At 54.7% G+C, this 20,783-nt stretch overlaps 2 protein-coding genes across 8 annotated transcripts; both read right to left on the bottom strand.

Annotated features, from left to right (window-relative positions):
* Window positions 1–4,213: 4,213 nt before the first annotated feature.
* Window positions 4,214–8,989, bottom strand: LAT (linker for activation of T cells). Of its 7 annotated transcripts, none has more exons than XM_055409751.2 (12): window positions 8,573–8,989; window positions 8,350–8,455; window positions 8,189–8,223; window positions 7,862–7,931; window positions 7,664–7,725; window positions 7,543–7,572; window positions 7,395–7,458; window positions 7,225–7,325; window positions 5,151–5,213; window positions 4,858–4,920; window positions 4,654–4,728; window positions 4,214–4,473 (listed from the first exon to the last, which is right to left on the bottom strand). In XM_055409751.2, the coding sequence occupies exons 1-11, from the start codon at window positions 8,673–8,675 to the stop codon at window positions 4,670–4,672; spliced, it is 756 nt and encodes a 251-aa protein (XP_055265726.2). In that variant the 5' UTR covers window positions 8,676–8,989; the 3' UTR covers window positions 4,214–4,473; window positions 4,654–4,669. The 7 variants fall into 7 exon arrangements, with proteins under 7 accessions (XP_055265726.2, XP_055265725.2, XP_088689146.1 ...); XM_055409750.2 differs by having other exon boundaries at window positions 7,664–7,728; window positions 8,573–8,988; XM_088833020.1 differs by having other exon boundaries at window positions 7,664–7,728; window positions 8,350–8,377; window positions 8,573–8,986.
* A 544-nt stretch (window positions 8,990–9,533) lies between these two features.
* SPNS1 (SPNS lysolipid transporter 1, lysophospholipid) lies at window positions 9,534–18,291 on the bottom strand. The gene is made up of 12 exons (XM_055409752.2): window positions 17,666–18,291; window positions 17,504–17,569; window positions 15,702–15,838; window positions 14,375–14,526; window positions 14,218–14,284; window positions 13,252–13,397; window positions 12,472–12,627; window positions 11,971–12,160; window positions 11,443–11,508; window positions 10,841–10,939; window positions 10,153–10,324; window positions 9,534–9,873 (listed from the first exon to the last, which is right to left on the bottom strand). The coding sequence occupies exons 1-12, from the start codon at window positions 17,904–17,906 to the stop codon at window positions 9,779–9,781; spliced, it is 1,587 nt and encodes a 528-aa protein (XP_055265727.2). The 5' UTR covers window positions 17,907–18,291; the 3' UTR covers window positions 9,534–9,778.
* Window positions 18,292–20,783: the final 2,492 nt, after the last annotated feature.

The following is a 20,783-nucleotide window of genomic DNA, read 5'->3' as shown; positions in this document are numbered from 1 at the left end:
GCACAGGACTCTAGAGTTCAGGTTCAATAGTTGTGGCACATGGGCTTAGTTACTCTGCTGCATGTGGGATCTTCCTGCACCAGGGATCGAACGTGTGTCCCCTGTGTTGGCAAGTGGATTCTGAACCACTGGACCACCAGGGAAGTCTCAGCCCAAGTTCTTGTAGCAGGCACTTACAATGCCTTGTCAGTCTGCACCTCCGCACCATTTCAGGGTGCAGTGGCCCACGCACGTGCCAGAATCTGCCTTCCTCTGCTCCAGGCTTGCTGGGGCCACTGGAGTGCACTGTGTCCGCATGGGTGGGAGGCCAGAAGTTCTAGAGAATAAACATCCCTGGTTCCTCCTGGAACTGCCCTCAGTGGTAACTAGTGAGAGATGTTGTCAAACACTGCAGCTCCCTTCCGGGGAGCATGGCTCACACCCACCCACTCCACTAGGCTCCCAGCCTGCCCCCGCTCCTCTCCTCACAGGGCCATTGCCTGCAGGGGTAACTGGCTTTCTCATGCACCCTTTGTTGGCTGCCATCTCTTTCCTATCTCACTTTCCTGTCACTGTTTTTGGGACCACCTCCCAAATAAACTATTTCACTGGGACCCTTGTCTCAACGACTGCTTCTGACCCTCAAGACAGCTGTTACCTCCTGATGGCCTTTTTTCTTTTAATTTCTTATTATTTTTTTAAATGTCTAATTTTATGGTGGTGGTGGTTTAGTCACTAAGTTGTGTCCGACTCTTGTGACCCCATGGGCTGTGTAGCCCACCAGTCCCCTCTGTCCAAGGGATTCTCCAGTCAAGAATACTGGAGTGGGTTGCCATCCCTTCTCCAGTGGATCTTATATATTTCCCTGATGGTCCAGACTTCCCTGAAGACTTTTATTTATTTTATATTTATTTGGCTGTGCTGGATCTTAGTTGCGGCACGTGGGCTCTTTAATCTTCCTTGCGGCAAGAAGGATCTCTAGTTGCAGCACTCGGGGTCTTCCAGTTGAGACATGGGGAATCTTAGTTGTGGCATGTGGGATCTAGTTCCCTGACCAGGGGTCAAACCCAGGCTCTCTGCATTGGGAACGTGGACAATCAGGGAAGTCTGGACCCTCAGGGACATCCCCAAAGGTCTTTAAAACACCCAGTTTTCTCCCCAGCAATTCTAGAAAACATTCTCTGACTTATCACTAAATCTATCTTTCCTCCAACAACAGAGTTAAAGGAAAAAAAATGTATTTCTTCTTCCCAGCTTTCAGGACTCTACCTCCTGACCACCCCCACGGTGTGAAGTGGGAAGCCTAGCCTCAGCACTGCAGACCTCCTGGCTTTGACTGTCTGTTCTTCCCCGCTCACCCGTTGGTGGAAGCAAAGCCTCATTCTCTTACTGATCCAAGAAACATCAAAGGGAAGCTGCTCGGTCCTTCCAGGAACACCCAACCCCGCACCCTCCACAAAACACCAAGGCAAGGACTAGTGTCACCTTGGACTTCCTGAGCCTTAAAGCCCATGGCAAACCCATCATCACGCCTCTCAAACACTTCCTATTCTACCTCCTCTCGCCACTATCCCTGCCACTTCTTCAGCTGGCCCGCCGTTTCCCATGTAGATGAATCCAGCAGCCACCTCACTGATCCCACCTCAGGGCCTTGCCTTCGCTGATCCTAAGGCCTGGAGTGCCATATGCAAGTCACCTACTTGGCACAGACAGACTGGTGCCTCTCAGCCTCCTGGTCTCTGCCTCCTAAAGCTGCCCTACTTTCCTGCCCCCATCCATTCCCCTCTTAAGCCTAGGTCTCTTTTCTTATCGTAAAATCATTCAGACATGCAAACACCTAAGAGGATCTCATTTCATACACCTATGTATCCAACCTTGCTTAAAAAGGAGATATTATACATATCATGAAGGCCTTCTTGAACCCCTTCCCAGGCACCCTCCCCCTCTGGCCTGTGGTAACCACTCTCCTGAGTTTGGTACTCCTCATTCCTTTGCTTGTCTTTTATTTTTTGACTGGGCTGAATAGCTTGTGGGTTCTTAGTTCCCTGACCAGGGATTGAACCCAGGCCCACAGCAGTGAAAGTATGGAACCTTAACCACTGGGCCACCCGAGAATTCCCTCGTTCGCCTATGTTGGTATCTTTACATATATGTGTATCCCTGGACAACATATACAGATCTTTCATGTTTCATTTTTAAGTTTATATAAATAAAACAATCTGTTTTCCTTTGCCCACTCCACATTCTGTTGGTGATATTCATCGGAGTTGACAGATGTTGCTCCAATCCCGTTTTCTCTGCTGGTGGGTTTCCACCGTGTCACTAGACTGCACCTATGCCGTCCACTCCCCAAGTGTCCACTGTTGGTCATTACAATCTGCCCTGAGCCCCTGGGGCCCATTCCCTTAGCCCACGTGCTGGTTTGTCCAGGTTTATACCCAGGGATTTGCTAGGCAAGAGGACACACCGTCTTCAGCTTGACAGATGGTGCCAGATGACCCTCAGGGTGAGCACACCAACATAACCTTTTGATAAACTCTTTCTGTGCCTCAGCCCAGGCAGGAAGGTGCCTCTGCCCTTTAATGGCGTTTGGAATTATTTCAGGTTTGGGTTGTTTTATTTATTTGGCTGTGCCGCATGGCATGTGGGATGTTAGTTCCCAAACAGCTTGTGGTAATCTTAGTCTCTAGACCAAGGGATCCATGCCCCCTGCAGTGGAAGTCCAGAGTCTTAACCAGTAGCCCGCCAGGGAAGTGCCCCTCTGCCTTTTAACTACCTCCAAACAAAATGACTTAATGCCACCTGTTGACATCTAGCTTGTCAAGCCCCTCCCAGACCTCCTTCCCCACTTTTACAACCTCACATCTCACAACCTCCCCACCTGGGGCAGCCAGCAGCTTGTAACACCCAGAGCAAAGGTGTTGCCAGCAATGACTCTGAAGACCAACAGGCAAACATCTCACCCTAGATTTGCCATTCTGGCCACGTGCCTCTGGGCAAACCACTTTTCCTCTCTGAGCCTACATTTTCTCACCTGCAAAATGGGGATACGGGATAGGCACCTTAACTGACAACAGGGGCAAGATGATGATAAAGGAAGCCTGGAGATGCGATAGGTGCTTCATAGAGGAGCTGTGACTATCACCTTTGGAGCCCACAGCTTTGCAGAGGACGCCAACTACTCTGCATCTCACTCAGGCCTACTCTGGTTGTGTGAGACAGAAACCCCCCATCAAGCAGGTTGAAGGAAACTGGTCATTTATTGGCCCAAGTAACTGGCAGTCGGAAGGGATGTCTTGCTTCAGCTCTGACTGGGTCCAAGCATTCTGACACCACCAGGAAGCCAGCCCTGCCCACCTCCAGACCGTCTCTCCCCTCCATGCTGGCTTCATTCTCAGGAGACTCTCCAGGTGAGGGGGCTCCAGGGTCATGTTCTCCCTGCTCCACGACTGCCATGAACAAGAAAGCGTCTCCTTCCTGATGCTTCCCGCCCACATCCAGCGGTGGGCCTCACTCTGGCCAGGTTGTCACACGCTCGCACAGGAAAGCCAGTCACAATAACCAGGGTATCCACCAGACCCTGCAACTTGGAATGGGAGCTCAGAACAGCAGCCGTTAAACCACCACTTGGGAGCTCCTTAGGAATGCAGAGTCCATCCAGGCTCCATCCCAGATTGACTGAATCTGAATCTGCATTTTAGCAACCCCGCCCCCGAGTCATTTGTACATCCAAGCCTGAAGAAGACTGTGCTGCCTGTTAACATTTTCAGTCGCGTAGATAATTTTTTAAAAGTCCTGATTTATTAAGAACCACAAAAATTAAGAATTAAGAAGGTCCTCTGAGGTCAGTGAGTCAACTCCATGTTTTAAAGATGGAGAAACTGGGAGCCAGTGGGGAAGGTCTTGCTCTAGATGTCTACCCAGTGCTTCCCCACACCCCCTTCTCCCATCATCAGAGCCATTGCCTGCCACTTCCAAGGACTATCTCGTGGGGAGACGTGTCCGAGCCCCAGGAGTGCCAGCCGGGGTCAGAAACGGCCTCATTCAGAAGGCGACGTGTCCCAGGCTTCACGCAGTCACTCACACATACCTGGTCGGGACCCTTGGGAGCACGAAGGGCCTGTGAGAATGGAGATCCAGGAACACACGTGCATTCACACAACCACACAAGCCTTCAGACACAGCCCACCCTCGCCCTGACTCCGACCCGCTGGCCAGCCAAAGCCAAGAGAACTGCAGACCGCACCAGCCTTTATTCTCTGACAGAGGAGGGCTGGGGCCAGGGTGGTTCACTCTCAGGCTGCATCAGAAGGTGCAGAGTTCGGGGGCCACAGACTGGATCCCAAAGTGACAATAAGTTAGGGGGAAAATTCTCAGGCTTTTGTCAGGCCGCAGCCGGGGCAGGGTGCCAAGTGGGGCCCCACAGGGCTACCGCCAGCCGCCCAGCTCAGCACTCCCAGGCGAGGCTGCTTCCAGAACAGGCACGGCCACACGCTGAAACACAAGAGGACAGGGATGGGGGAGGGGCTGTGAGTTGGGGGGAGGTCGTCGGTGGGGGTCAGAGGGGGTCCCCAGACTCAGAGAGAGAGGGCTGAGAGGATGGGAAGGGGAAGGGAGGGAAGGGTCAAGGGCCTGCAGGCCCAGGGCAGCGCTGGGGCAGGCGGGGCCTCTCACCAGGCCCTCAGTTCAGCTACAGATTCTCGTAATCCGGAGCTTCCTCGTCCTCCACCTCCTGGGAATCCTGGGTGTCTGTGAGGGAAGGGGAGGCTGCTCTTCAGCTCATAAAGCGAACCTACCCCTACCTCCAAGGTGGCTCACTCAGGGTCTGCCCCACCTCCCCCAGCCCCTCCACACACACACACACACACAGACACACACCAGGCTTGGTTTTCGCCCCGGGCTGCAGCTCCTGGGACACGTTCACGTATTCCCGACTCCCATCTGTGGGGACAGGTCAGAAGGAGGGACAGCCACACCCAAAGGGGGACAGGCCACATGGAGGAGGAGAGAAGAGGACACCCAGGCAGAGGGTGAGGGAGCCACGGGGGGCAGGGGACTGGAGACACTCACCCCAGGGTGGCATGAGAGTGAGGACGGGGTAGGGGGGCAAGAGGGAGGAAGGGAGGGATGACAGACCCCAGGAGGGCACCAGGAGGGCCCCCCGCACTCACTCAGAGATGCGTCGGCACTCTCCTCGCTCTCAGGAACATTCACGTAATCTTCCCCCGACTCCACTAGAGGAAAAGCATGGGCACCCCAGGCACTGTTACCCAGACTCCCCAAATGCAGACACCCAAGACGTCCCACATAACCAGCCTGAGACTCCTGCATACAGACCCCTCCACAACAGAGATCACACCCACCGTCAGCCCGGAGTGGTACAGAGAGGCCAGCCCTGTGACGCCCATGGCCGTGGAGGGAAGCTGGGCAACTTAACCAGAACTGATCAGAGGAAACAGAATTGTGGGAGGAGAGGCAACAGACCCCAGCATGTCCCCCAGGCTGGGGAGCAGGGACACAGGGAGCAGCTCAGGGCGGTGGGGCTGGGCGACCTGTGTGGAGAAGGAGACAGCACGCACGGCTGGGTGGTGTCAGGGGCATCATCAGCCCCACTGGCTCCTCCTCCTCAGCCAGGCCTGCCCTGATCCCCTCTCCTGTCCTTGTTCCTTCCTGGTGCCTCGCGCCTCCGACGCCATCTTATTCTTTCAGGGGTTGACTTATTTTCTCCATGAGGCTGTGGACAGGCAGGTTTCAGAGCCAGACTGCCCAGGTTCCAGTCCAGCCTCAGCATTATCTAACCTCAGACAATCTACCTAACCTCTCGCCCCTTCGTCTCATAAAACAGGGTGAGGGACGGTACCCACCGCAGAGGGGGTGTTGTGAAAACGGTGAGTTAAATAAAATAAGGTCTGTCATATAGTAAGTGCTGCCAAGCTTCTGTAAAATACACAAATCATTGTAGAGATGGGACAAGTGAGGGGCAGCATGGGAAGGGAGAAGCTCAAAAGTCCCCAGGAATTGTGAGGTTTAATATTAATAAGTTGGTCAGGAAGATCCCCCAGAGAAGGAAATGGCAACACACTCTAGGATTCTTGCCTGGGAAATCCCGTGGACAGAGGAGCCTGCAGGGCTACAGTCCACGGGGTTGCAAAAGAGCTGGACTAGACAACAACAACAAATACAGAAAAAACTCTTAGTAGCGCATGTACTGCTGCTGCTAAGTCACCTCAGTCGTGTCCGACTCTGTATGACCCCATAGACGGAAGCCCACCAGGTTCCCCCATCCCTGGGATTCTCCAGGCAAGAACACTGGAGTGGGTTGCCATTTCCTTCTCCAATGTGTGAAAGTGAAAAGTGAAAGTGAAGTCGCTCAGTCGTGTCTGACCCTCAGCGACCCCACACACTGCAGCCTACCAGGCTCCTCCATCCATGGGATTTTCTAGGCAAGAGTACTGGAGTGGCTTGCCATTGCCTTCTCCGAGCGCATGTACTAGGCCCTCAGTAATGTGAGCGGCTTTAATCACGACTCTGTCTCATTAGCAGTGGTTATTTCAGGGGCATCCAATAAGTACGATGGGTGAATTGTGTGAATGGACGAACGTGAGTGAGTGAGTGAAGGAATGAAAATAAGCACTTGGACAGACGGTTTGGGGCCCAAGAGAGAGGCCGTGAGTCAGGGATGATCTGGATGGCAAATAAAGCCAGGGTGTGGACGTGATGGCACAGAGCATGCGTTGAAGGAGAAGAGTAATGGACATTGAAGATCACAAGACACAGATAAAAGCCTCCAAGAGGCAGGATGAAACCAAAACGAAGAGCGAAAAGTAGCCCAAAGGAAACTGAAACAACACTGGAAGCAGAAGAAAACTTTCCAAAAAAACCCAAAAAAGACAGCCGATCATCACGATCCTTCGAGATTTGCAAGATGATATCGCCATGGCGAAACAAGAGAGGAGGCTCTGAGAAAGGAATATTCAGAGATGAAGAAAGAGCTTTTGGACAAGAAAGACAAAAGAAAAGCTTGGAGTCAAAGAAGGAAATCTTGCAGACAATAAAGGCAAACGAAGAAGAGGGAAGAGGAGAGAAAAGAAAAGAAGACTGGAGCCGGAAGTCCCCTAGCTGAAGGACAGGAGGGCTAGAAAGAGAGAAGCGAGAAGATGCAGGGGCATAAGGATCCAGGAGGAGAGGGAAGACCCGACGGGCCGCAGCACGGAGGGGCAGGGAGTGGTCAGACGGCCGACTCACTGGAAAAGGCGCTGTCTCGGAGGCCGGGTTTGCTGGACGCCGGAGCCGGGGAGACGGCGTTGCCAGTGCTGGTGGCCGGGTCCTTGTCGGGAAGCACCACCCTGCGGGGTCAAGGGTCAGGTGAGCAAGGAGCCCTGGCCTCGGCCCCCACCTCCCGCCTGGCCACTCACAAGTAGCCCTCGTTGTTATAGTCTTCATCATAGTCATCTTCGTCCGCGTCTTCACAGGCGGCCTCTGGGGGTAACGACACAGGGTCAGCGGAGCCCAGGACGGGTCTCAGCCGCCTCCCAGCCGGGGCCACAGGGGTCCCAGTCACACCCTCGTTCTCGTAGCTGGCCACGCTGTTGGCTGCAGAGAGAGCGCGAGAGGGAGACTGAGTCAGCTCAGAGGGGGCCTTTGCCCAGTGGCCCCAGCCCTGTGGGTCCTGCTCCACGCTTACCACTATCTGAGTCCTGCCGGGATGACGCCATACGGTGGGAGCCTCCGAGGGGCTGCGGGGACCTTCTGGGCATCAAAGGTCATAGGTCAAGCTGGGGTGGGGCTCTAGGGGGAGAGGGCTTGCAACAGGGCAAAAGGCCCCCAATCCAAGGAGGTGAGGGGGTACAAGGGGGGATTTGGCAGGGGTAGGTGTACTTACGGGATGGGGAGCAGGTCTGGCTGGCTCGGGAGCGGGTAGGGAGTGGTGGATGGCCGTGGGACGAGCGTGGCTGAGGACACAGGACCAAGCTGAAGAAATGACTCCACACCTCATGCCCCTACCCTGGACAAGGCCTCGAAGGGCAGACTGACCCCTGCCACCTCTGGGGCCCTGGAGAGCCCTGGGCGGGGGGACACCATCTCCCTCCCCACCCCCAGTTCGGGCCATGTGGGCGGCCACAGGGGGGAAACAGAACAAAGACACACGCTCTCCCAGGCCAGGGGACCCTCTCCCCACACCCAAGGGAGGGGACACTCATGTACTCACGAGGCAGTTTGATCATGATGCTACTTGGGGTCAAACTGGCAGGAGAGACACAGCTCGGGTCAGCATCTGGGAGAGGCCCTGGACCCCACCCCAGCCCCCTAGGGGCCCAGCCCCACACAGGGGGTTGAGGGAGTCGAATGCAGTCGACAGGGCGGACTCACCTATCGGAGACGGCAGTGTCATATGAGCCTGGGGAAGAAAGGGCCCGTGAGGCAGGAAAAGAGGGTGACGAGGGCAGAGGGTGATGGAGTATGGGGCTCTCAGCGTCTCCGCGTGCAAGAAAGAGTTACAGACAGTTAAAGGGAAGGAAGGAGTCCAGGGAGTGGAGTGAGCATCCCTGGCAGTGTGTCTGGGCATCTGGTCAACCCACCGGCATCCACTCACCTGGCAGCTCCCGGCAGCGCACACACAGAGCCATCAGCAACACGGCCAAGAGAGGCAGCAGCAGGGGCCCCAGCACGTAGACAGCCAGGCTGACCGCCTCCATCTGCTTGGACCAGGCCCAGCTGCTCGCTGCACACCCCTCCACACAGAGAAGCAGCAGGGCGAGGGCCAGGCCGGGAAGGGTACCGGCAGCCGGCTGGGAGCCTGGTGGAGGGAGAGGGTCCTCTGGATCCCCTCCCCTCGCTGGGCTGAGTGGGCGTCAGCGCTGGCTCTGGAAGACCCTGGACCCCAGGGTGGTCAGGCCAGGGCCTGGGCTGGAGTCTGGGGCACCCCTACACCGACCCTATGCCCCAGCCCTACCTGCCCCTCGCTCCGCGCCCGCCTCTCCTCAGCGCCTGCCTGCCTGTGGCAGGAAGCTGTGGTGAGCGCCGGGTGAGGGCAGGAAATCATCGGGGCTCAGCCGGCTGCACCCGCCCCCTTCCCACCCCCACTCAGCCAGTGAGGAGGGGGAGGAGGCCACCTCAGGAGACACCCTGGGCCCTCCAGAAGGGTCAGCTGGTCTCCCTGGCAAGGGGCAACTCACATGGCGGGGAAGAGGGAAAGATGCTTACAGGCCGGCCAGCGGCCATGACCTCCACAGCCGTGCCTCACGGAGGCAGCAAGGAGAGAGGCTCCGACACCGGGAATTCTGAGGGGCCCCCGGGTGTGCCTACCCCCACCTCACCCTGGCCAGCCTGCCAAGGAGGACGGGCTCTAGGGGAGACACGGGCGTGACTCACGGTCACACAGAGCCAACTCACTCCACCCCAATGCTCACCGGCCCGGAAGGAGAGGGCTTTGCCCCAGGGCCCATGGGGGTCACCCGACAGCCCCTGGGACCCTGGGACTAGAGAGGGGGTATACCCCACCATCCAGAGGTCAGAGGCTCCTAACCCAGAGAGACTCCAGCAGGCACTTGGGGTCTGGCTACAAATTTTATTCAGTTACAAATAGCACCGAGCCCCCAGGGCTGCTGCAGTGGCAGGGGCTCCTCTGTCCCGAGTCTCCAATGTCCCCACTTGGCCACCCATGTAGTGTGTGGGAGCTGGAACATGGCCCAAGGCCCCTCCCAGAAAATGGGCTAGCCGAGGAGTTGGGCCCCGGGCACTGCCCGGGGTGGGCCCAGGGCCAGCTGTGATAGGTCTGCAGATAGCAAGCAGTGATCCCTCAGATAAGCACACTGGACACAGGGACCCGGGTGGAGCGTCCTCGCTGGGGCACCACGATCCGGTCATCGGTGGGCCCGGTTTCAGGCAACAGACCTGCCGGGGAAGAGAATCAGAGCCAGGGCTGGATGGACAGACAGACACAGGCCCAGGGAGGGGACAAACAAGCAGTGGCAAATGGACAGGGAAGCAGAGCTGGGCACACAGCAGGCCATGAGCTCATGGGTCAGGCAGCCCCGAAGCCGAGGAAGGGGAAGGCTGAGGACTGGGAGTGGCCAGGTACGCGGGGCTGGGTGGGCAGACAGATGGACAAGCAGGCAGCATCATGAAGCTAGGCAGGGAGCTGTGGACGGACAGGGGGGAGGCCCGACCGACCCTGCACGTGCAGCTGAGCCCGCCGGCGGTCGCTCTCAATGAAGATGGCGGTGCCCAGGAAGGCTGCGCCCCCGAGCGCCCCCACGAAGGCGCAGAGCATGAGCGAGAACTGCAGCGCCCGGAACTCGGACAAGAAGGAGGGGGGCCAGTCCCGGCGGAGGCGGTCAGAGATCTGCAGGGAGACAAGGAAAGAAAAGTCAAGAGAGGGACTTCCCTGGCAGTCCAGTAGCTAATACTTGGCCTTCCAGTGCAGGGGGCACGGGTTTGACCCCTGGTTGGGGAGCTAAGATCCCGCATGCCTCACAGTCAACAAACCAAAACATAAAACAGAAGCAATATTGTAACAAATTCAACAAAGACTTTGCAGAATTTTTCATCAAAAAATCTCAAAAAAAAAAAAAGGAAAAGAAAAGTCAGGAGAAAGAGGCATGGAAAGGAAGCCCCCAAACTCCAGAAGAATGAAGAAGACTTAAGCCAGGACCTCACCGATGGAAATCTACCAAGTCAAAAGCCTGCCGGCCTAGCTGAGACTTCAAGGTGAGGGGTGCCTGGCACAGGGACTCGGATGCCTCACTTGGACTGGACCCTCTAATCCGGCCTGTGCTCAGGCTGCTGGCGACTTGCTGGTGCCAGGAACGTAGGATCCCCCTGAAGCCCACCCCAGGCCTGGCCAAGACGTCTTGCTCACCGAACCAATGAGGTATGGGCTCCCAGCATCACCTAGCAGGTGGGACAGTACAATCTGGAAGGCTTCGGCAGTGGAGCGTCGTGTGGGGATCACCACGTACTGGTGGGAGAGAGGAGCAGGAGGCAGAGGGTAAGGACAGGACCGAGGCACACCTTAGGCTGACATCAGGGGAACCCCAGCTCAGAGGTGTGGCTGGGATGAAGGGCAGGGCAGGCGCAAACCACAGGCCCACTTGGGGCTGGAAGTCAGTCTTAGGGCTAGGTTCTGAAAAAGGGGTGACCATCACAATTCAAGACAAGTGAAGTTCCCTATGGGGCTTCCCAGGTGGCGCTAGTGGTAAAGAACCCGCCTGCCAATGCAGGAGACATAAGAGACATGAGTTCAATCCCTGAGTCAGAAGATCCCCTGGAGGAGGGCGTGGCAACCCACTCCAGTATTCTTGCCTGGAGAATCCCATGGATAGAGGAACCTGGAGGGGTACAGTGTCCATAGGGTCACAAAGAATCGGACACGACTGAAGTGACTTAGCACACATGAGGTTTCCTACCCACCGCCCGCTCCCATCAGCCACTGGGGTAACCTCGGGCCAGCCACCTACTTACCAGCAGAATATCAGCCACGATGGCCCAGTTCATGGACAACAGTGTCTCTCCAATAAAAATGAAAATCTGGAGGATGGGAGGTAGGTGGTGAAGGAGTGAGGATGGGGTGGGTCTCACCACAACACGGGCAAACACGAGGAGGGCTCATCAGGTCCCAGGCCCCTCTATTCATTCCTTTGACCGTCACAACACGCCCAGGAAACAGGTGCTACTATCATTCCCATTTTACAGAAGAGCAAACACGAGGCGGGCTCACCAGGTACCAGGCCCCTCTGTTAACTCCTTTAACCCTCACAACACCCCTCGGAGACAGGTGCTTCTATCATTCCCATTTTACAGCAGTTGACACTGGGCACAGAGAGGTTAAGTCACTTGCCCAATGTCACACAGCTAAGAACGGCCAGAGCTGAGAGGCAAACTCAGGCGTTCCCACTCCAGAGTCGGCTCTGATTCCAATCCTGACCCCCAGTGAACCATCCCTCCACCCTGGACCCAGACCACCTCCCTAGACACCTGCTGGCTACTCACATAGGTGGCCACGATGCTGCCACGGGCACAGGCGAGGGACAGGAAGAGGAAGGGTGCGGAGCCCAGGAGGCCAGCAGCACAAACCAGTGGGTCAGCCCGGGGGTTGGAGCGGCGGAGGCGGCGGCTGATCTCCACGCCGAGGCCCACACCCAGGACCCCGGTGAGGCAGGTGATGAGTCCAAAGATGAGACTAGGGGAGGGAGAGGAAAAGGGGGGCTAGTCCTTCCTTCTGCCAAGCCCCCTAGCCTCACCCCCAAGGCCCAGAGATGGTCCATCCCAGCCACACTCACAACCCAGGTCTATCTAGGTACAGCACCCCATGGTTCACAAAGCTCCAAGAGGAAGGCACCTACTCCCAGACCAGGAAACTGAGACTCTGGGAGAGGAAGTAGCTGTGGAGTCAGGATTCAGACTCTCCTTGCCTGAGTCTGAATCACAGACCCTCTCCACTTCATCCCCTGCCACCTGCAGGGCCCCCCAGCCCAGTCCCCATCCGGGTACCTGTCAGAGGAAGAGCAGGAGTCTCCAGGAAGGCAGGGTGGGGTCTCCCCCAAGACCACACGGGAACGCAGCAAGAAAGCAGGGGCCCAAAGAGCCAGGGAGCCCGTGACAAAGGCCACAGCAGTGAAACCAAGGGAAGACAGGATGAAACTGGGACTGCAGACAATCAGGAAGGAGGAAGTTAGACTCCACTGAGGTATCGGGGCCAGAGACCTCTGTTCTTCCTCTCTGGCTTATTGTCTGGGCACTGGGTGTAAAGGTTGTCCCAGCTCCCAGGATCTGGGCCTGTAATTCAAGCAGCTGCCACAAAGGGGCCAGGGCCGTGGTGATAACATTCCTTGCCTTGAGCTAGGGCCAGCTGACAGAACACAACAAAGACCACACCCATGTACATCTCAGAACAGACCCCAGGGCCTCCCTGGGAGCCTCAGATATTAGGTTAGGATGGAACTATACTCAGATCAAACCAGTCAGTTTCCAGTAAAGGAAATCAGTCCTGAATATTCATTGGAAGGACTGATGCTGAAATTGAAACTCCAATCCTTTGGCCACCTGATTTGAAGAACTGATTCATTGGAAAAGACCCTAATGCTGGGAAAGACTGAAGGCGGGAGGAGAAGGGGATGACAGAGGATGAGATGGTTGGATGGCATCACTGACTCAACAGACATGAGTTTCAGCAAGTTCCGGGAGTTGGTGATGGACAGAAAAGCCTGGCGTGCTGTAGTCCATGGGGTCACAAAGAGTCGGACACAACTGAGCGACTGAACTGAAACTCACTTTCTTGCCAGAGCCCTCAGATCCGCCCACCACGAGGTGGGGCTCAGGGGTGGCGAGTCTGAGTGGCGCTCCACAGCTCCCCTTGGTGGCTCCCGTACTACCAGGAACAGCAGCACAACAGCCAGCACTCCTAGGCCTGGCGTCACCTGGGGGAAGAGTGGGCTTCAGGAAGGGAACAGACTGGGAGGTGCTCAGCCCCGGGGAATGAGAGACCATAAAGGGTGTATAAAGGCAATTCAGGGCCCGAGACCTCAAACAACCAGTGAGTGCTTGCTCAAGGAAGTTAAACCTGTGACTGAGGGGAGGGCTGACTGTCACTGTCAATGGATCCCCTGTTTCTGCAAGCCTAACTGCTCCCTCCTTGGCAACAACGGACTTTCCCTAACTTTCTTTGGGGAAACCACTCCCTACATCTCTCTCAACTCATTTGGTTCAAACAGGGTGGGGCTTGAAACCCAGACTTAGCCAACAAGAGTCACGTTAACCTCCCAAGGCCTTGGTGGTTGATTCAGTGGAAGGCATGTGACCCCCATTCATCTAATCAGACACCATCCAGGACTACTGCTCAAGGATCCAGGCTGCTAAAGTTTCTAAATGGGAAGATAAACATGTGGAGCTTCCATTTGCTTGAGAATGAAGATAACACAGGGGAAAGTAGAGCGGAGAAAAAATGAGCAAATTCCTGGGACAGTGTGGGTGTCCTGGATCCAGCTTTACCTGAAGCTCACCCTGAGACTTTCCATTATAGAGCCAATACAGTCCCATTTGGGGGCTTACAGTTTACAATGGCTTCTGTCACCTGTAACCAAGAATTTTATCTAGTATGTGGCTTCATGGTGAGGGCAGCTAGGCTTCCCACAGGCTTAGCAGAGTGAGCAATACCTTAAAAGGGGGATGCCTGAAGGTAAAAAAGGGTGAATCAGTGAGCAAATTGCTGACCTTCCCCCGGGCTGTGACCCAACTCACCCGCAGAGCCCAGTGCCAGTCTCCAGCCACATCCTTCACTTTGGAGCCTGCAATGTAACCCAGACCACTGGGAAAGAGGGTGGGGGAGGAGACAGCTGGTCAGTCATGTCCCAGGTGAGGCCCTCCTGCCTCATTATCAGGCTCGAGGTCAACTCACCTGCCCACCGGGATGGCAAAGTAGAAGACGCTGAGCATCCGACTCCGCTGGTCTGCCACGAAGAGGTCAGCGATGAGGGTGGGTGCGATGGTGGAGTAACTGGCCTCCCCAACCCCCACCAGGCCCCGGGTCAGGAGGAGCAGCCAGAATCGCTGGGGAATGAGATATGGGGCAGGTGGCACCCCGCCCTGTGGCCAGCCTCCCGGCCAATCTCACCAGCCCACTCTGGGGAGGTGGCGGGGATGGCAGAAGAGGCCTGGGTTTCAGAAGCAAACAGACCCGAGCTTGAATCCTGGCTCCACTACTTACTAGCTGTGATTGTGAGAAAGCAACTTAACCTCTCTGAGCCTCAGTTTCCTTATCTGCAAAAGGGGATAATAACAACAACTTGTTCACATAACTACTGTGAAAACTGGACCAGAAAAGGTCTATTCATTATTCTGCACCTACTGGTGCAAAATAAATCTTTATTTCTATCTCATCCACCCATCCAAGACACCCCAATAGTGAATAATGATCTTAGGTGGGGGTTTATTTGTCTGCCAAAGACACCAGAAGCTAAGGACAAGGCATGATCACCCAAGGAGAGTACGTAGTGTCCGGGGCTGAGGAGACAGAGTCCCAGGGCAGAGAATGACAACAGAGAGAGGCGAGTTCAAAGGAGTAAAGAAGCAACAGCCAGGGAGGCGGGGCAAAAACCAGACGAGGGGAGTCCGAGAAGTCAGAAGAGTTTCCGGAAGGAAGAGGTGGGTCAACAGAGCCAGAGGCTCCCAGGAGATTAAGGGAGAACAGGCCTAGGAAGTTGGGAGCTACAGTTGGCAACTGAGAGGGCCCTGTTGACTTTGGCAGTGGAGTGGTGGGGGCAGGTGAGCCAGCGGTGCTCAGGGCAGGAGTGGGAGGAGAGGAAGTACAGGCAAAGCAGAGCCTTTGACCAGCTGCCCCTTCACCCAGACTGGAGCTGGGGTAAGGGAGCCTTTGGGGAAGTCTGACTGGGAAAAGGAAGACAAACAGAGGGCAGTCCGGGTAAGGTTTCTCCCACAGCAGAGGAACGGGAGTGTTTGGTACGCAGTGGAAGGAGTCAATGGCCAGTCAAAGGGCGAGAGGGGATGATGGACAGAAGAAGGTTCTGGAAGAACAGGGGAGAGGATGGGGTGGGCAGATGATTCAGGCAGGCAAGGGATAAAAGATGGTAAGGACCAAGGGAAGCACACAAGCACCCCAGGCCCAGTCTGCAGTGACTCCAAAGAGCAGCAGCAAAGATGGATGGGAGGGCTGGGGCAGGGGGTGGGGGTGGGGGGTGGAAGCAGGAACCAGCATGGGACCTCACCTCTCTGGGGATGAAGGACGACCCCAGTGTCACCAGAGACCAGAAGGCAATGCCCCCGCACATGAGATACTTCCGATTGTACCTGTCACCCAGGTAGCCAAACACAGGTGCCAACACCATGTAACTGGAGATGAACACTGGGGGGAAGCAGAGAGTCACAGCCCAGCCTCAGTATCCCTACCCCACCCTCTACCCCAGCTCAGAGGAGTATGAAGAGGGGTAGAATAACTCCCAGTCCTAAAACCATCACAGCTTCCTTCCCAGGTGTGGATGGATTGGGGTGGGGGGAGTAATCGTCCAGCCCCATCTACAATGTCTTTCAAATCTTCCACTGTAGAATGGATGGCCCAGCTGACTTAGCCTATCCTCCACACCCTGGCCCAAAGTCTTATCTGATCCAGCCCCTCCCTACCTCTCCAACCTCACGCTTATCCACCTTTCCACTCTGCACCCCAATGGCCCAACTGCCAAGTTCAATACCAACTTAAGGCTTTGGTATTGAAGGCGATGGAGATGCTGTCCTCTCCATCTCAATCTCCCCTCTCCCCTGAGTTTCACAGACCTCAGCTCCTTTACCTTCCGCTCAGAAACCTTCCCAATCACCACAAATCCAATCTCTTTCTATCTCATCTACTCTGTCTTCTTTGACATAACAGTTATTCCTATAGAATACTATCTCATTATTAATTCAGGGACTGTTGCCCCCTCATGCACAGCAAAACGTTAGCTCCAGGAAGAAAAAGACCTTGCCTGTACTGGGCATGACTATGTTTCCATCCCTTAACACAATGCCTGGCACAAAACAGGTGCCCAACAAACATGTGTTGAATGAAAACGTAAACAAGGTTACTGAGAAAGACCTGTTTCTTTTCTAAGTCAACAACTCTTTGGAGCTGGGCAGAACTGGACCTGTGATCCCATTCTCATTCCATCCAACTTTGGCTTAAATATCTCCATTTCCTTAGTGGTCTGGAGTGGAGCAAAGAACACTGCAAGACCCTGTTTCAAACTCCTCTTCTGCCTCTATCTCGTTGTATGACCCTAGGCAAGTCTTAACTTTTCTCCAAGCCTCCGTTTCTTTATAAAAGTATAGCTTTAAAAATACTTTTCTTTGTAAAAATACTACCTACTTCCTTTATAAAATAAGAATAATAACCCAGATTCTTTGGCCGATAAAAGGATTAGAAGACAATGAGAATAAGAGGTCTTGCCATGATCTCTGGATGTTATCAGCACTCCCTCCAGGGTCTGGCACAGGGAGGTGCTCATAAATGAATGAAGGAGGGAAGGAAGGTATAGAGGAGTTGGTCTTGGCTTTGCCTGTCCCATAAATCCCAAACTTCTGAACAAGTAACACTCACCTCTTCCCCTTTTAGATTTCTCCCTCTTCTGCCACTATTTACTGGGTACGACATTGCACAATCCACTTCACAGGCATTACCTCATTTAATCCTCACATCAGCCCTAGGAGGTGAGTCTGGTTCTTATGAATTCCATCTCACCCACAAGGAAAGTGAGGCTTAGAGAAACTGAGGGCCTTACCTACCATCACATTCAGTGAAACGCTGACGTTTAAACCCATGTCGGCCTAAATACCATTACACTAAACTGACTCCCTCTTGAAATCTCTTTAAATGTGGTGTCCTATTCAAACAGGACAGCTTCAGGGTATAGTCGAGGCCATCTCCCCTAGCTCTGGCCAGAGTACCTCCCAAAAATGAGGCCCCAGGCAGGCCAGCACGTGGCCTCAAGGAAGGCAGGACAGAAATAAGAGCCGCTGTGTGTGCCCAGCCTCCACTTACCGGTCTGGATGAGGCCGGAGCTACCATCTCCGATGTCGAAGAACTGCTCAATGTCCGGAAGGACGCCTGGGAAGGAGAAGACTCAGGATGGGCCGTCCGAGGCGGCCCCACTCAGGACCCCACTCCCTTCCCCTCGTCTAACTTTCTCCCAGAAGTCAGTACCAGCCACGGTGAAGCGGTCCATGTAGTTGAGGAGGTTGATGTAACACAGCACGGCCACTATGAGAGCCGAACGGCCCGAAGACAAGCCCGTGATTCTCTGCAGTCCTTCCTGGTCCAGGACCTCGGGATCCTCGGACTTCGGGATCCCCATGGACCCCGGCAACCCAGGGGTGCCGGGCGCCGGCCCGTCGTCCGTGTCATCCGCCTGGCTGAGGAAGGGCGCGGTGTCGGACCCGGACATGGTCCTGGGCGGCCGCGCCCGCCCGCGCTACGGTCCCACCGACGATCCCACCTGCGAGGGGAGGAGGCTGGAGAGAGGAGGGAACCCAGGCGAGGGAGACGCGCCTGGACACACGAGAGGAGCTTGCCCCGAAGCACAGAGCCGGGGGATGGCAGCCGGGCTCTATCATGCGTCCCCGCACCGGCGGACACACCGCGCGGAGGGGCCCAGCAGAACTCGGGGGAGATCGGAGACAGGAACGGGTTGAGGAGAGTCTGTGGTCCTCTGCTCCCCGGTGGAGGCCACCCCTCGCCCCGGGCAGGCGCCCACTTGCACTCGCGGCCGCTCAGCCCGGGTGCCGCACCACGGCCACCGCCATGTTGTCTAGGAGGCAGTCATGTGACCCTGGAGCCGGGCTGGGGCGGTAGACGCCCGGGCGCCCCGACGCGGCTACGGAGGCCGCGCGCGCCCCTGCGGCGTCGCGCGCGTCAGGGGACTCCGGCCGCTCGCGGGGGTCCTCCGCAGGCTGCGTTCCCGCCGCGACCAGCGACCCAAAGGTGTCTGGGTGAACTGGTGCGGCGCCTCCCCCTCTCAATCTTTGGCTTCCTTATCTGCAGCGCTACTGGGCAGCCCTCTTTCGAAGGAGATCAAACGAGATAATGGAGCCTTGAAAGGTTTTGGAAATAGTAAACATCTCTCAGTTCAGTTCAGTCGCTCAGTCGTATCCGACTCTTTGAGACCCCATGATGGACTCTAGACGTGCCAACAAACAGCTCTTACTCTCTCCCCTACGGTGTCCAGGTTGGGGCTTTCATACGTGTTGGATGAATGAATGAATGGTGAACAGGAACCCCGTCCCTACTTTTCCAGTTCCCCAGTACCGGTGGTTGCACCGGTAAACCCCTGAACTTTCCCAGCGGATGTTGAAGAAAGTGTCCCCAGGCCCCACCCGCGGCTTCTGGAGCCAGTGTTTCCTCACCTCCCAGCGAGACCAAGGTCCTTGCGCCCTCAGATGGTCTCTCTTGAAATAGGCAGGAGACTCCTTTCCAATTCGTGTTGGAGAAGACTCTTGAGAGTCCCTTGGACAGCAAGGAGATAAAAGCAGTCAATCCTAAAGGAAATCAACCTTGAATGATCATTGGAAGGACTGATGCTGAAGCTGAAGCTCCAATACTTTGGCCACCTGATGTGAAGATCTGACTCATTGGAAAAGGCCCTGATGCTGGCAAAGATTGAGGGCAGGAGGAGAAGGGGGTAACAGAGGATGAGATGGTTGGATGGCATCATCAACTCAATGGACATGGCTTTGAGCAAACTCTGGGAGACAGTGAAGGACAGGGAAGCCTGACATGCTGCAGTCCATGGGTTGGAAAAGTGTCAGACATGGCTCAGTGACTGAGCAACAACAAGGAGACTCCTAGCCCCAAGGGGACTTGAATACAACAGAGCCCTGGCACCAAAACAGCTTGGTTCTTAAGCATCTGCTCACCCCAATCGCCAAGCTACAGTTAGTAAACATACACTCTAAGTAAAACTAGTGGTGTTGTTTAGTTGCTAAGTTGTTTCCGACTCTTTAGTGACCCCATGAACCATAGCCAGCCACACTCCTCTGTCCATGGGATTTCCCAGGCAAGAATACTGGGGCTTCTCCAGGGGATCTTCCTGACCCAGGGATTGAACTGGAGTCTCCTGCATTGCAGGTGGATTCTCTACCACTTAGCTACCTAGGATGTTAACACTCATTGAACTGTAGATTTAAAATAAGTAAACGCTTAGGCGTGTAAATTAAAATTCCATTAAGCACCTCTGGACATGAATGAAAATAAAACTTTCTGGTTATAAAGACAAATATTTTGATGCTAATTGGTTTTGGCAAATGGAAAAAATATTTGATTCTTCACCAAGTACAGATACCTTTTATTTTATTTTTGGCCATGGGGGTATATTAGTTCCCCAACCAGAGGTCGAACCCATGCTCTGCAGTGGAAGCGAGGAGTCCTAATCACTGGACTGCCAGTGCATTCCCCTAGGTGTCTTAATTTTATGGATGTCGTGATTAAAATTCCTTTAAGGTCAGATAAATAAGATTAAAATTCCTTTGCTGCTGCTGCTAAGTCACTTCAGTCGTGTCCAACTCTGTGCGACCCCATAGACGGCAGCCCACCAGGCTCCCCTGTCCCTGAGATTCTCCAGGCAAAAACACTGGAGTGGGTTGCCAGTGTGACTCCATGAAAGAGGTATCAAGAATGAAACTTAGAGGGACTTCCCTGGCAGTCCAGTGGTTAAGACTTTACAATGCATGGAGCTGGGTTCAATCCCTGGTTGGGGAGCTAAGATCCCACGTGCCTTGTGGCCAAAAAACCAAAACATAAAACAGAAACAATATTGTTACACATTCAGTATAAAGACTTTTTAAATGGTCCATATTTTTTAAAAAAATCTTAAAAAAAAAAGAACAAAACTTAGGGAATTCCCCGGCAGTCCAGTGGTTAAAATTCCTAGGACTCCATGCTTCCACCGCAGTGGGGGCTGGTTTCGACCCCTAGTCAAGGGAACTAAAATCCCACATACTGTGTAGTACAGCCAAAAAAAAGAGTGAAACTTAGGTTTGGGGCTCATGGATGGTAATGGGATTCTTTGAGACGAAAGATTTATTTATTTATTCGACTGACATTTGTTAGGTAACTACTATGGGTCAGACACAGAGCTAGGGAATCTTTGGGAAGAACAAGATACAGTTTTTTTTTTTTTTTCAAGGGACTTACAGTCTAGTAGGGACAGCTCAGGAGTTTTGAGCTAGATCCTTGGTCCAGGCTAAGGTGGGACACACAGGAGCGAACATGACCAGTCCTGTGGGGGTTTTTATGGAGGGAATGGGAAGGGTGGGGTCATGGGAAG

The sequence above is a fragment of the Moschus berezovskii genome, chromosome 27, assembly GCF_049115385.1.
Source record: "Moschus berezovskii isolate FMDL1 chromosome 27, NW_MosBer_1.0, whole genome shotgun sequence".
NCBI lineage: Eukaryota > Metazoa > Chordata > Mammalia > Artiodactyla > Moschidae > Moschus > Moschus berezovskii.
The sequence above is the reverse complement of the archived record's forward strand: the minus strand, read 5'-3'. Positions and strand labels throughout refer to the sequence as shown.

What these genes read in the sequence shown, in the direction of transcription:
- LAT (XM_088833016.1), bottom strand. Translation starts at nt 8,675, where the DNA reads ATGGAGGCGGTCAGCCTGGCTGTCTACGTGCTGGGGCCCCTGCTGCTG. An exon ending in CATCATGATCAAACTGCCTC is followed by an intron (nt 7,932 to 8,188) that starts GTGAGTACATGA and finishes CTGTGTCCTCAG; the next exon opens with CCACGCTCGTCCCACGGCCA. An exon ending in CGGGGCGAAAACCAAGCCTG is followed by an intron (nt 4,729 to 4,857) that starts GTGTGTGTCTGT and finishes CTTCCCTCACAG; the next exon opens with ACACCCAGGATTCCCAGGAG.
- SPNS1 (XM_055409752.2), bottom strand. Translation starts at nt 17,906, where the DNA reads ATGTCCGGGTCCGACACCGCGCCCTTCCTCAGCCAGGCGGATGACACG. An exon ending in CTCCGGCCTCATCCAGACCG is followed by an intron (nt 15,839 to 17,503) that starts GTAAGTGGAGGC and finishes GCTTCCCCCCAG; the next exon opens with TGTTCATCTCCAGTTACATG. An exon ending in CTGAGGGCTCTGGCAAGAAA is followed by an intron (nt 12,628 to 13,251) that starts GTGAGTTTCAGT and finishes GATTGTCTGCAG; the next exon opens with TCCCAGTTTCATCCTGTCTT.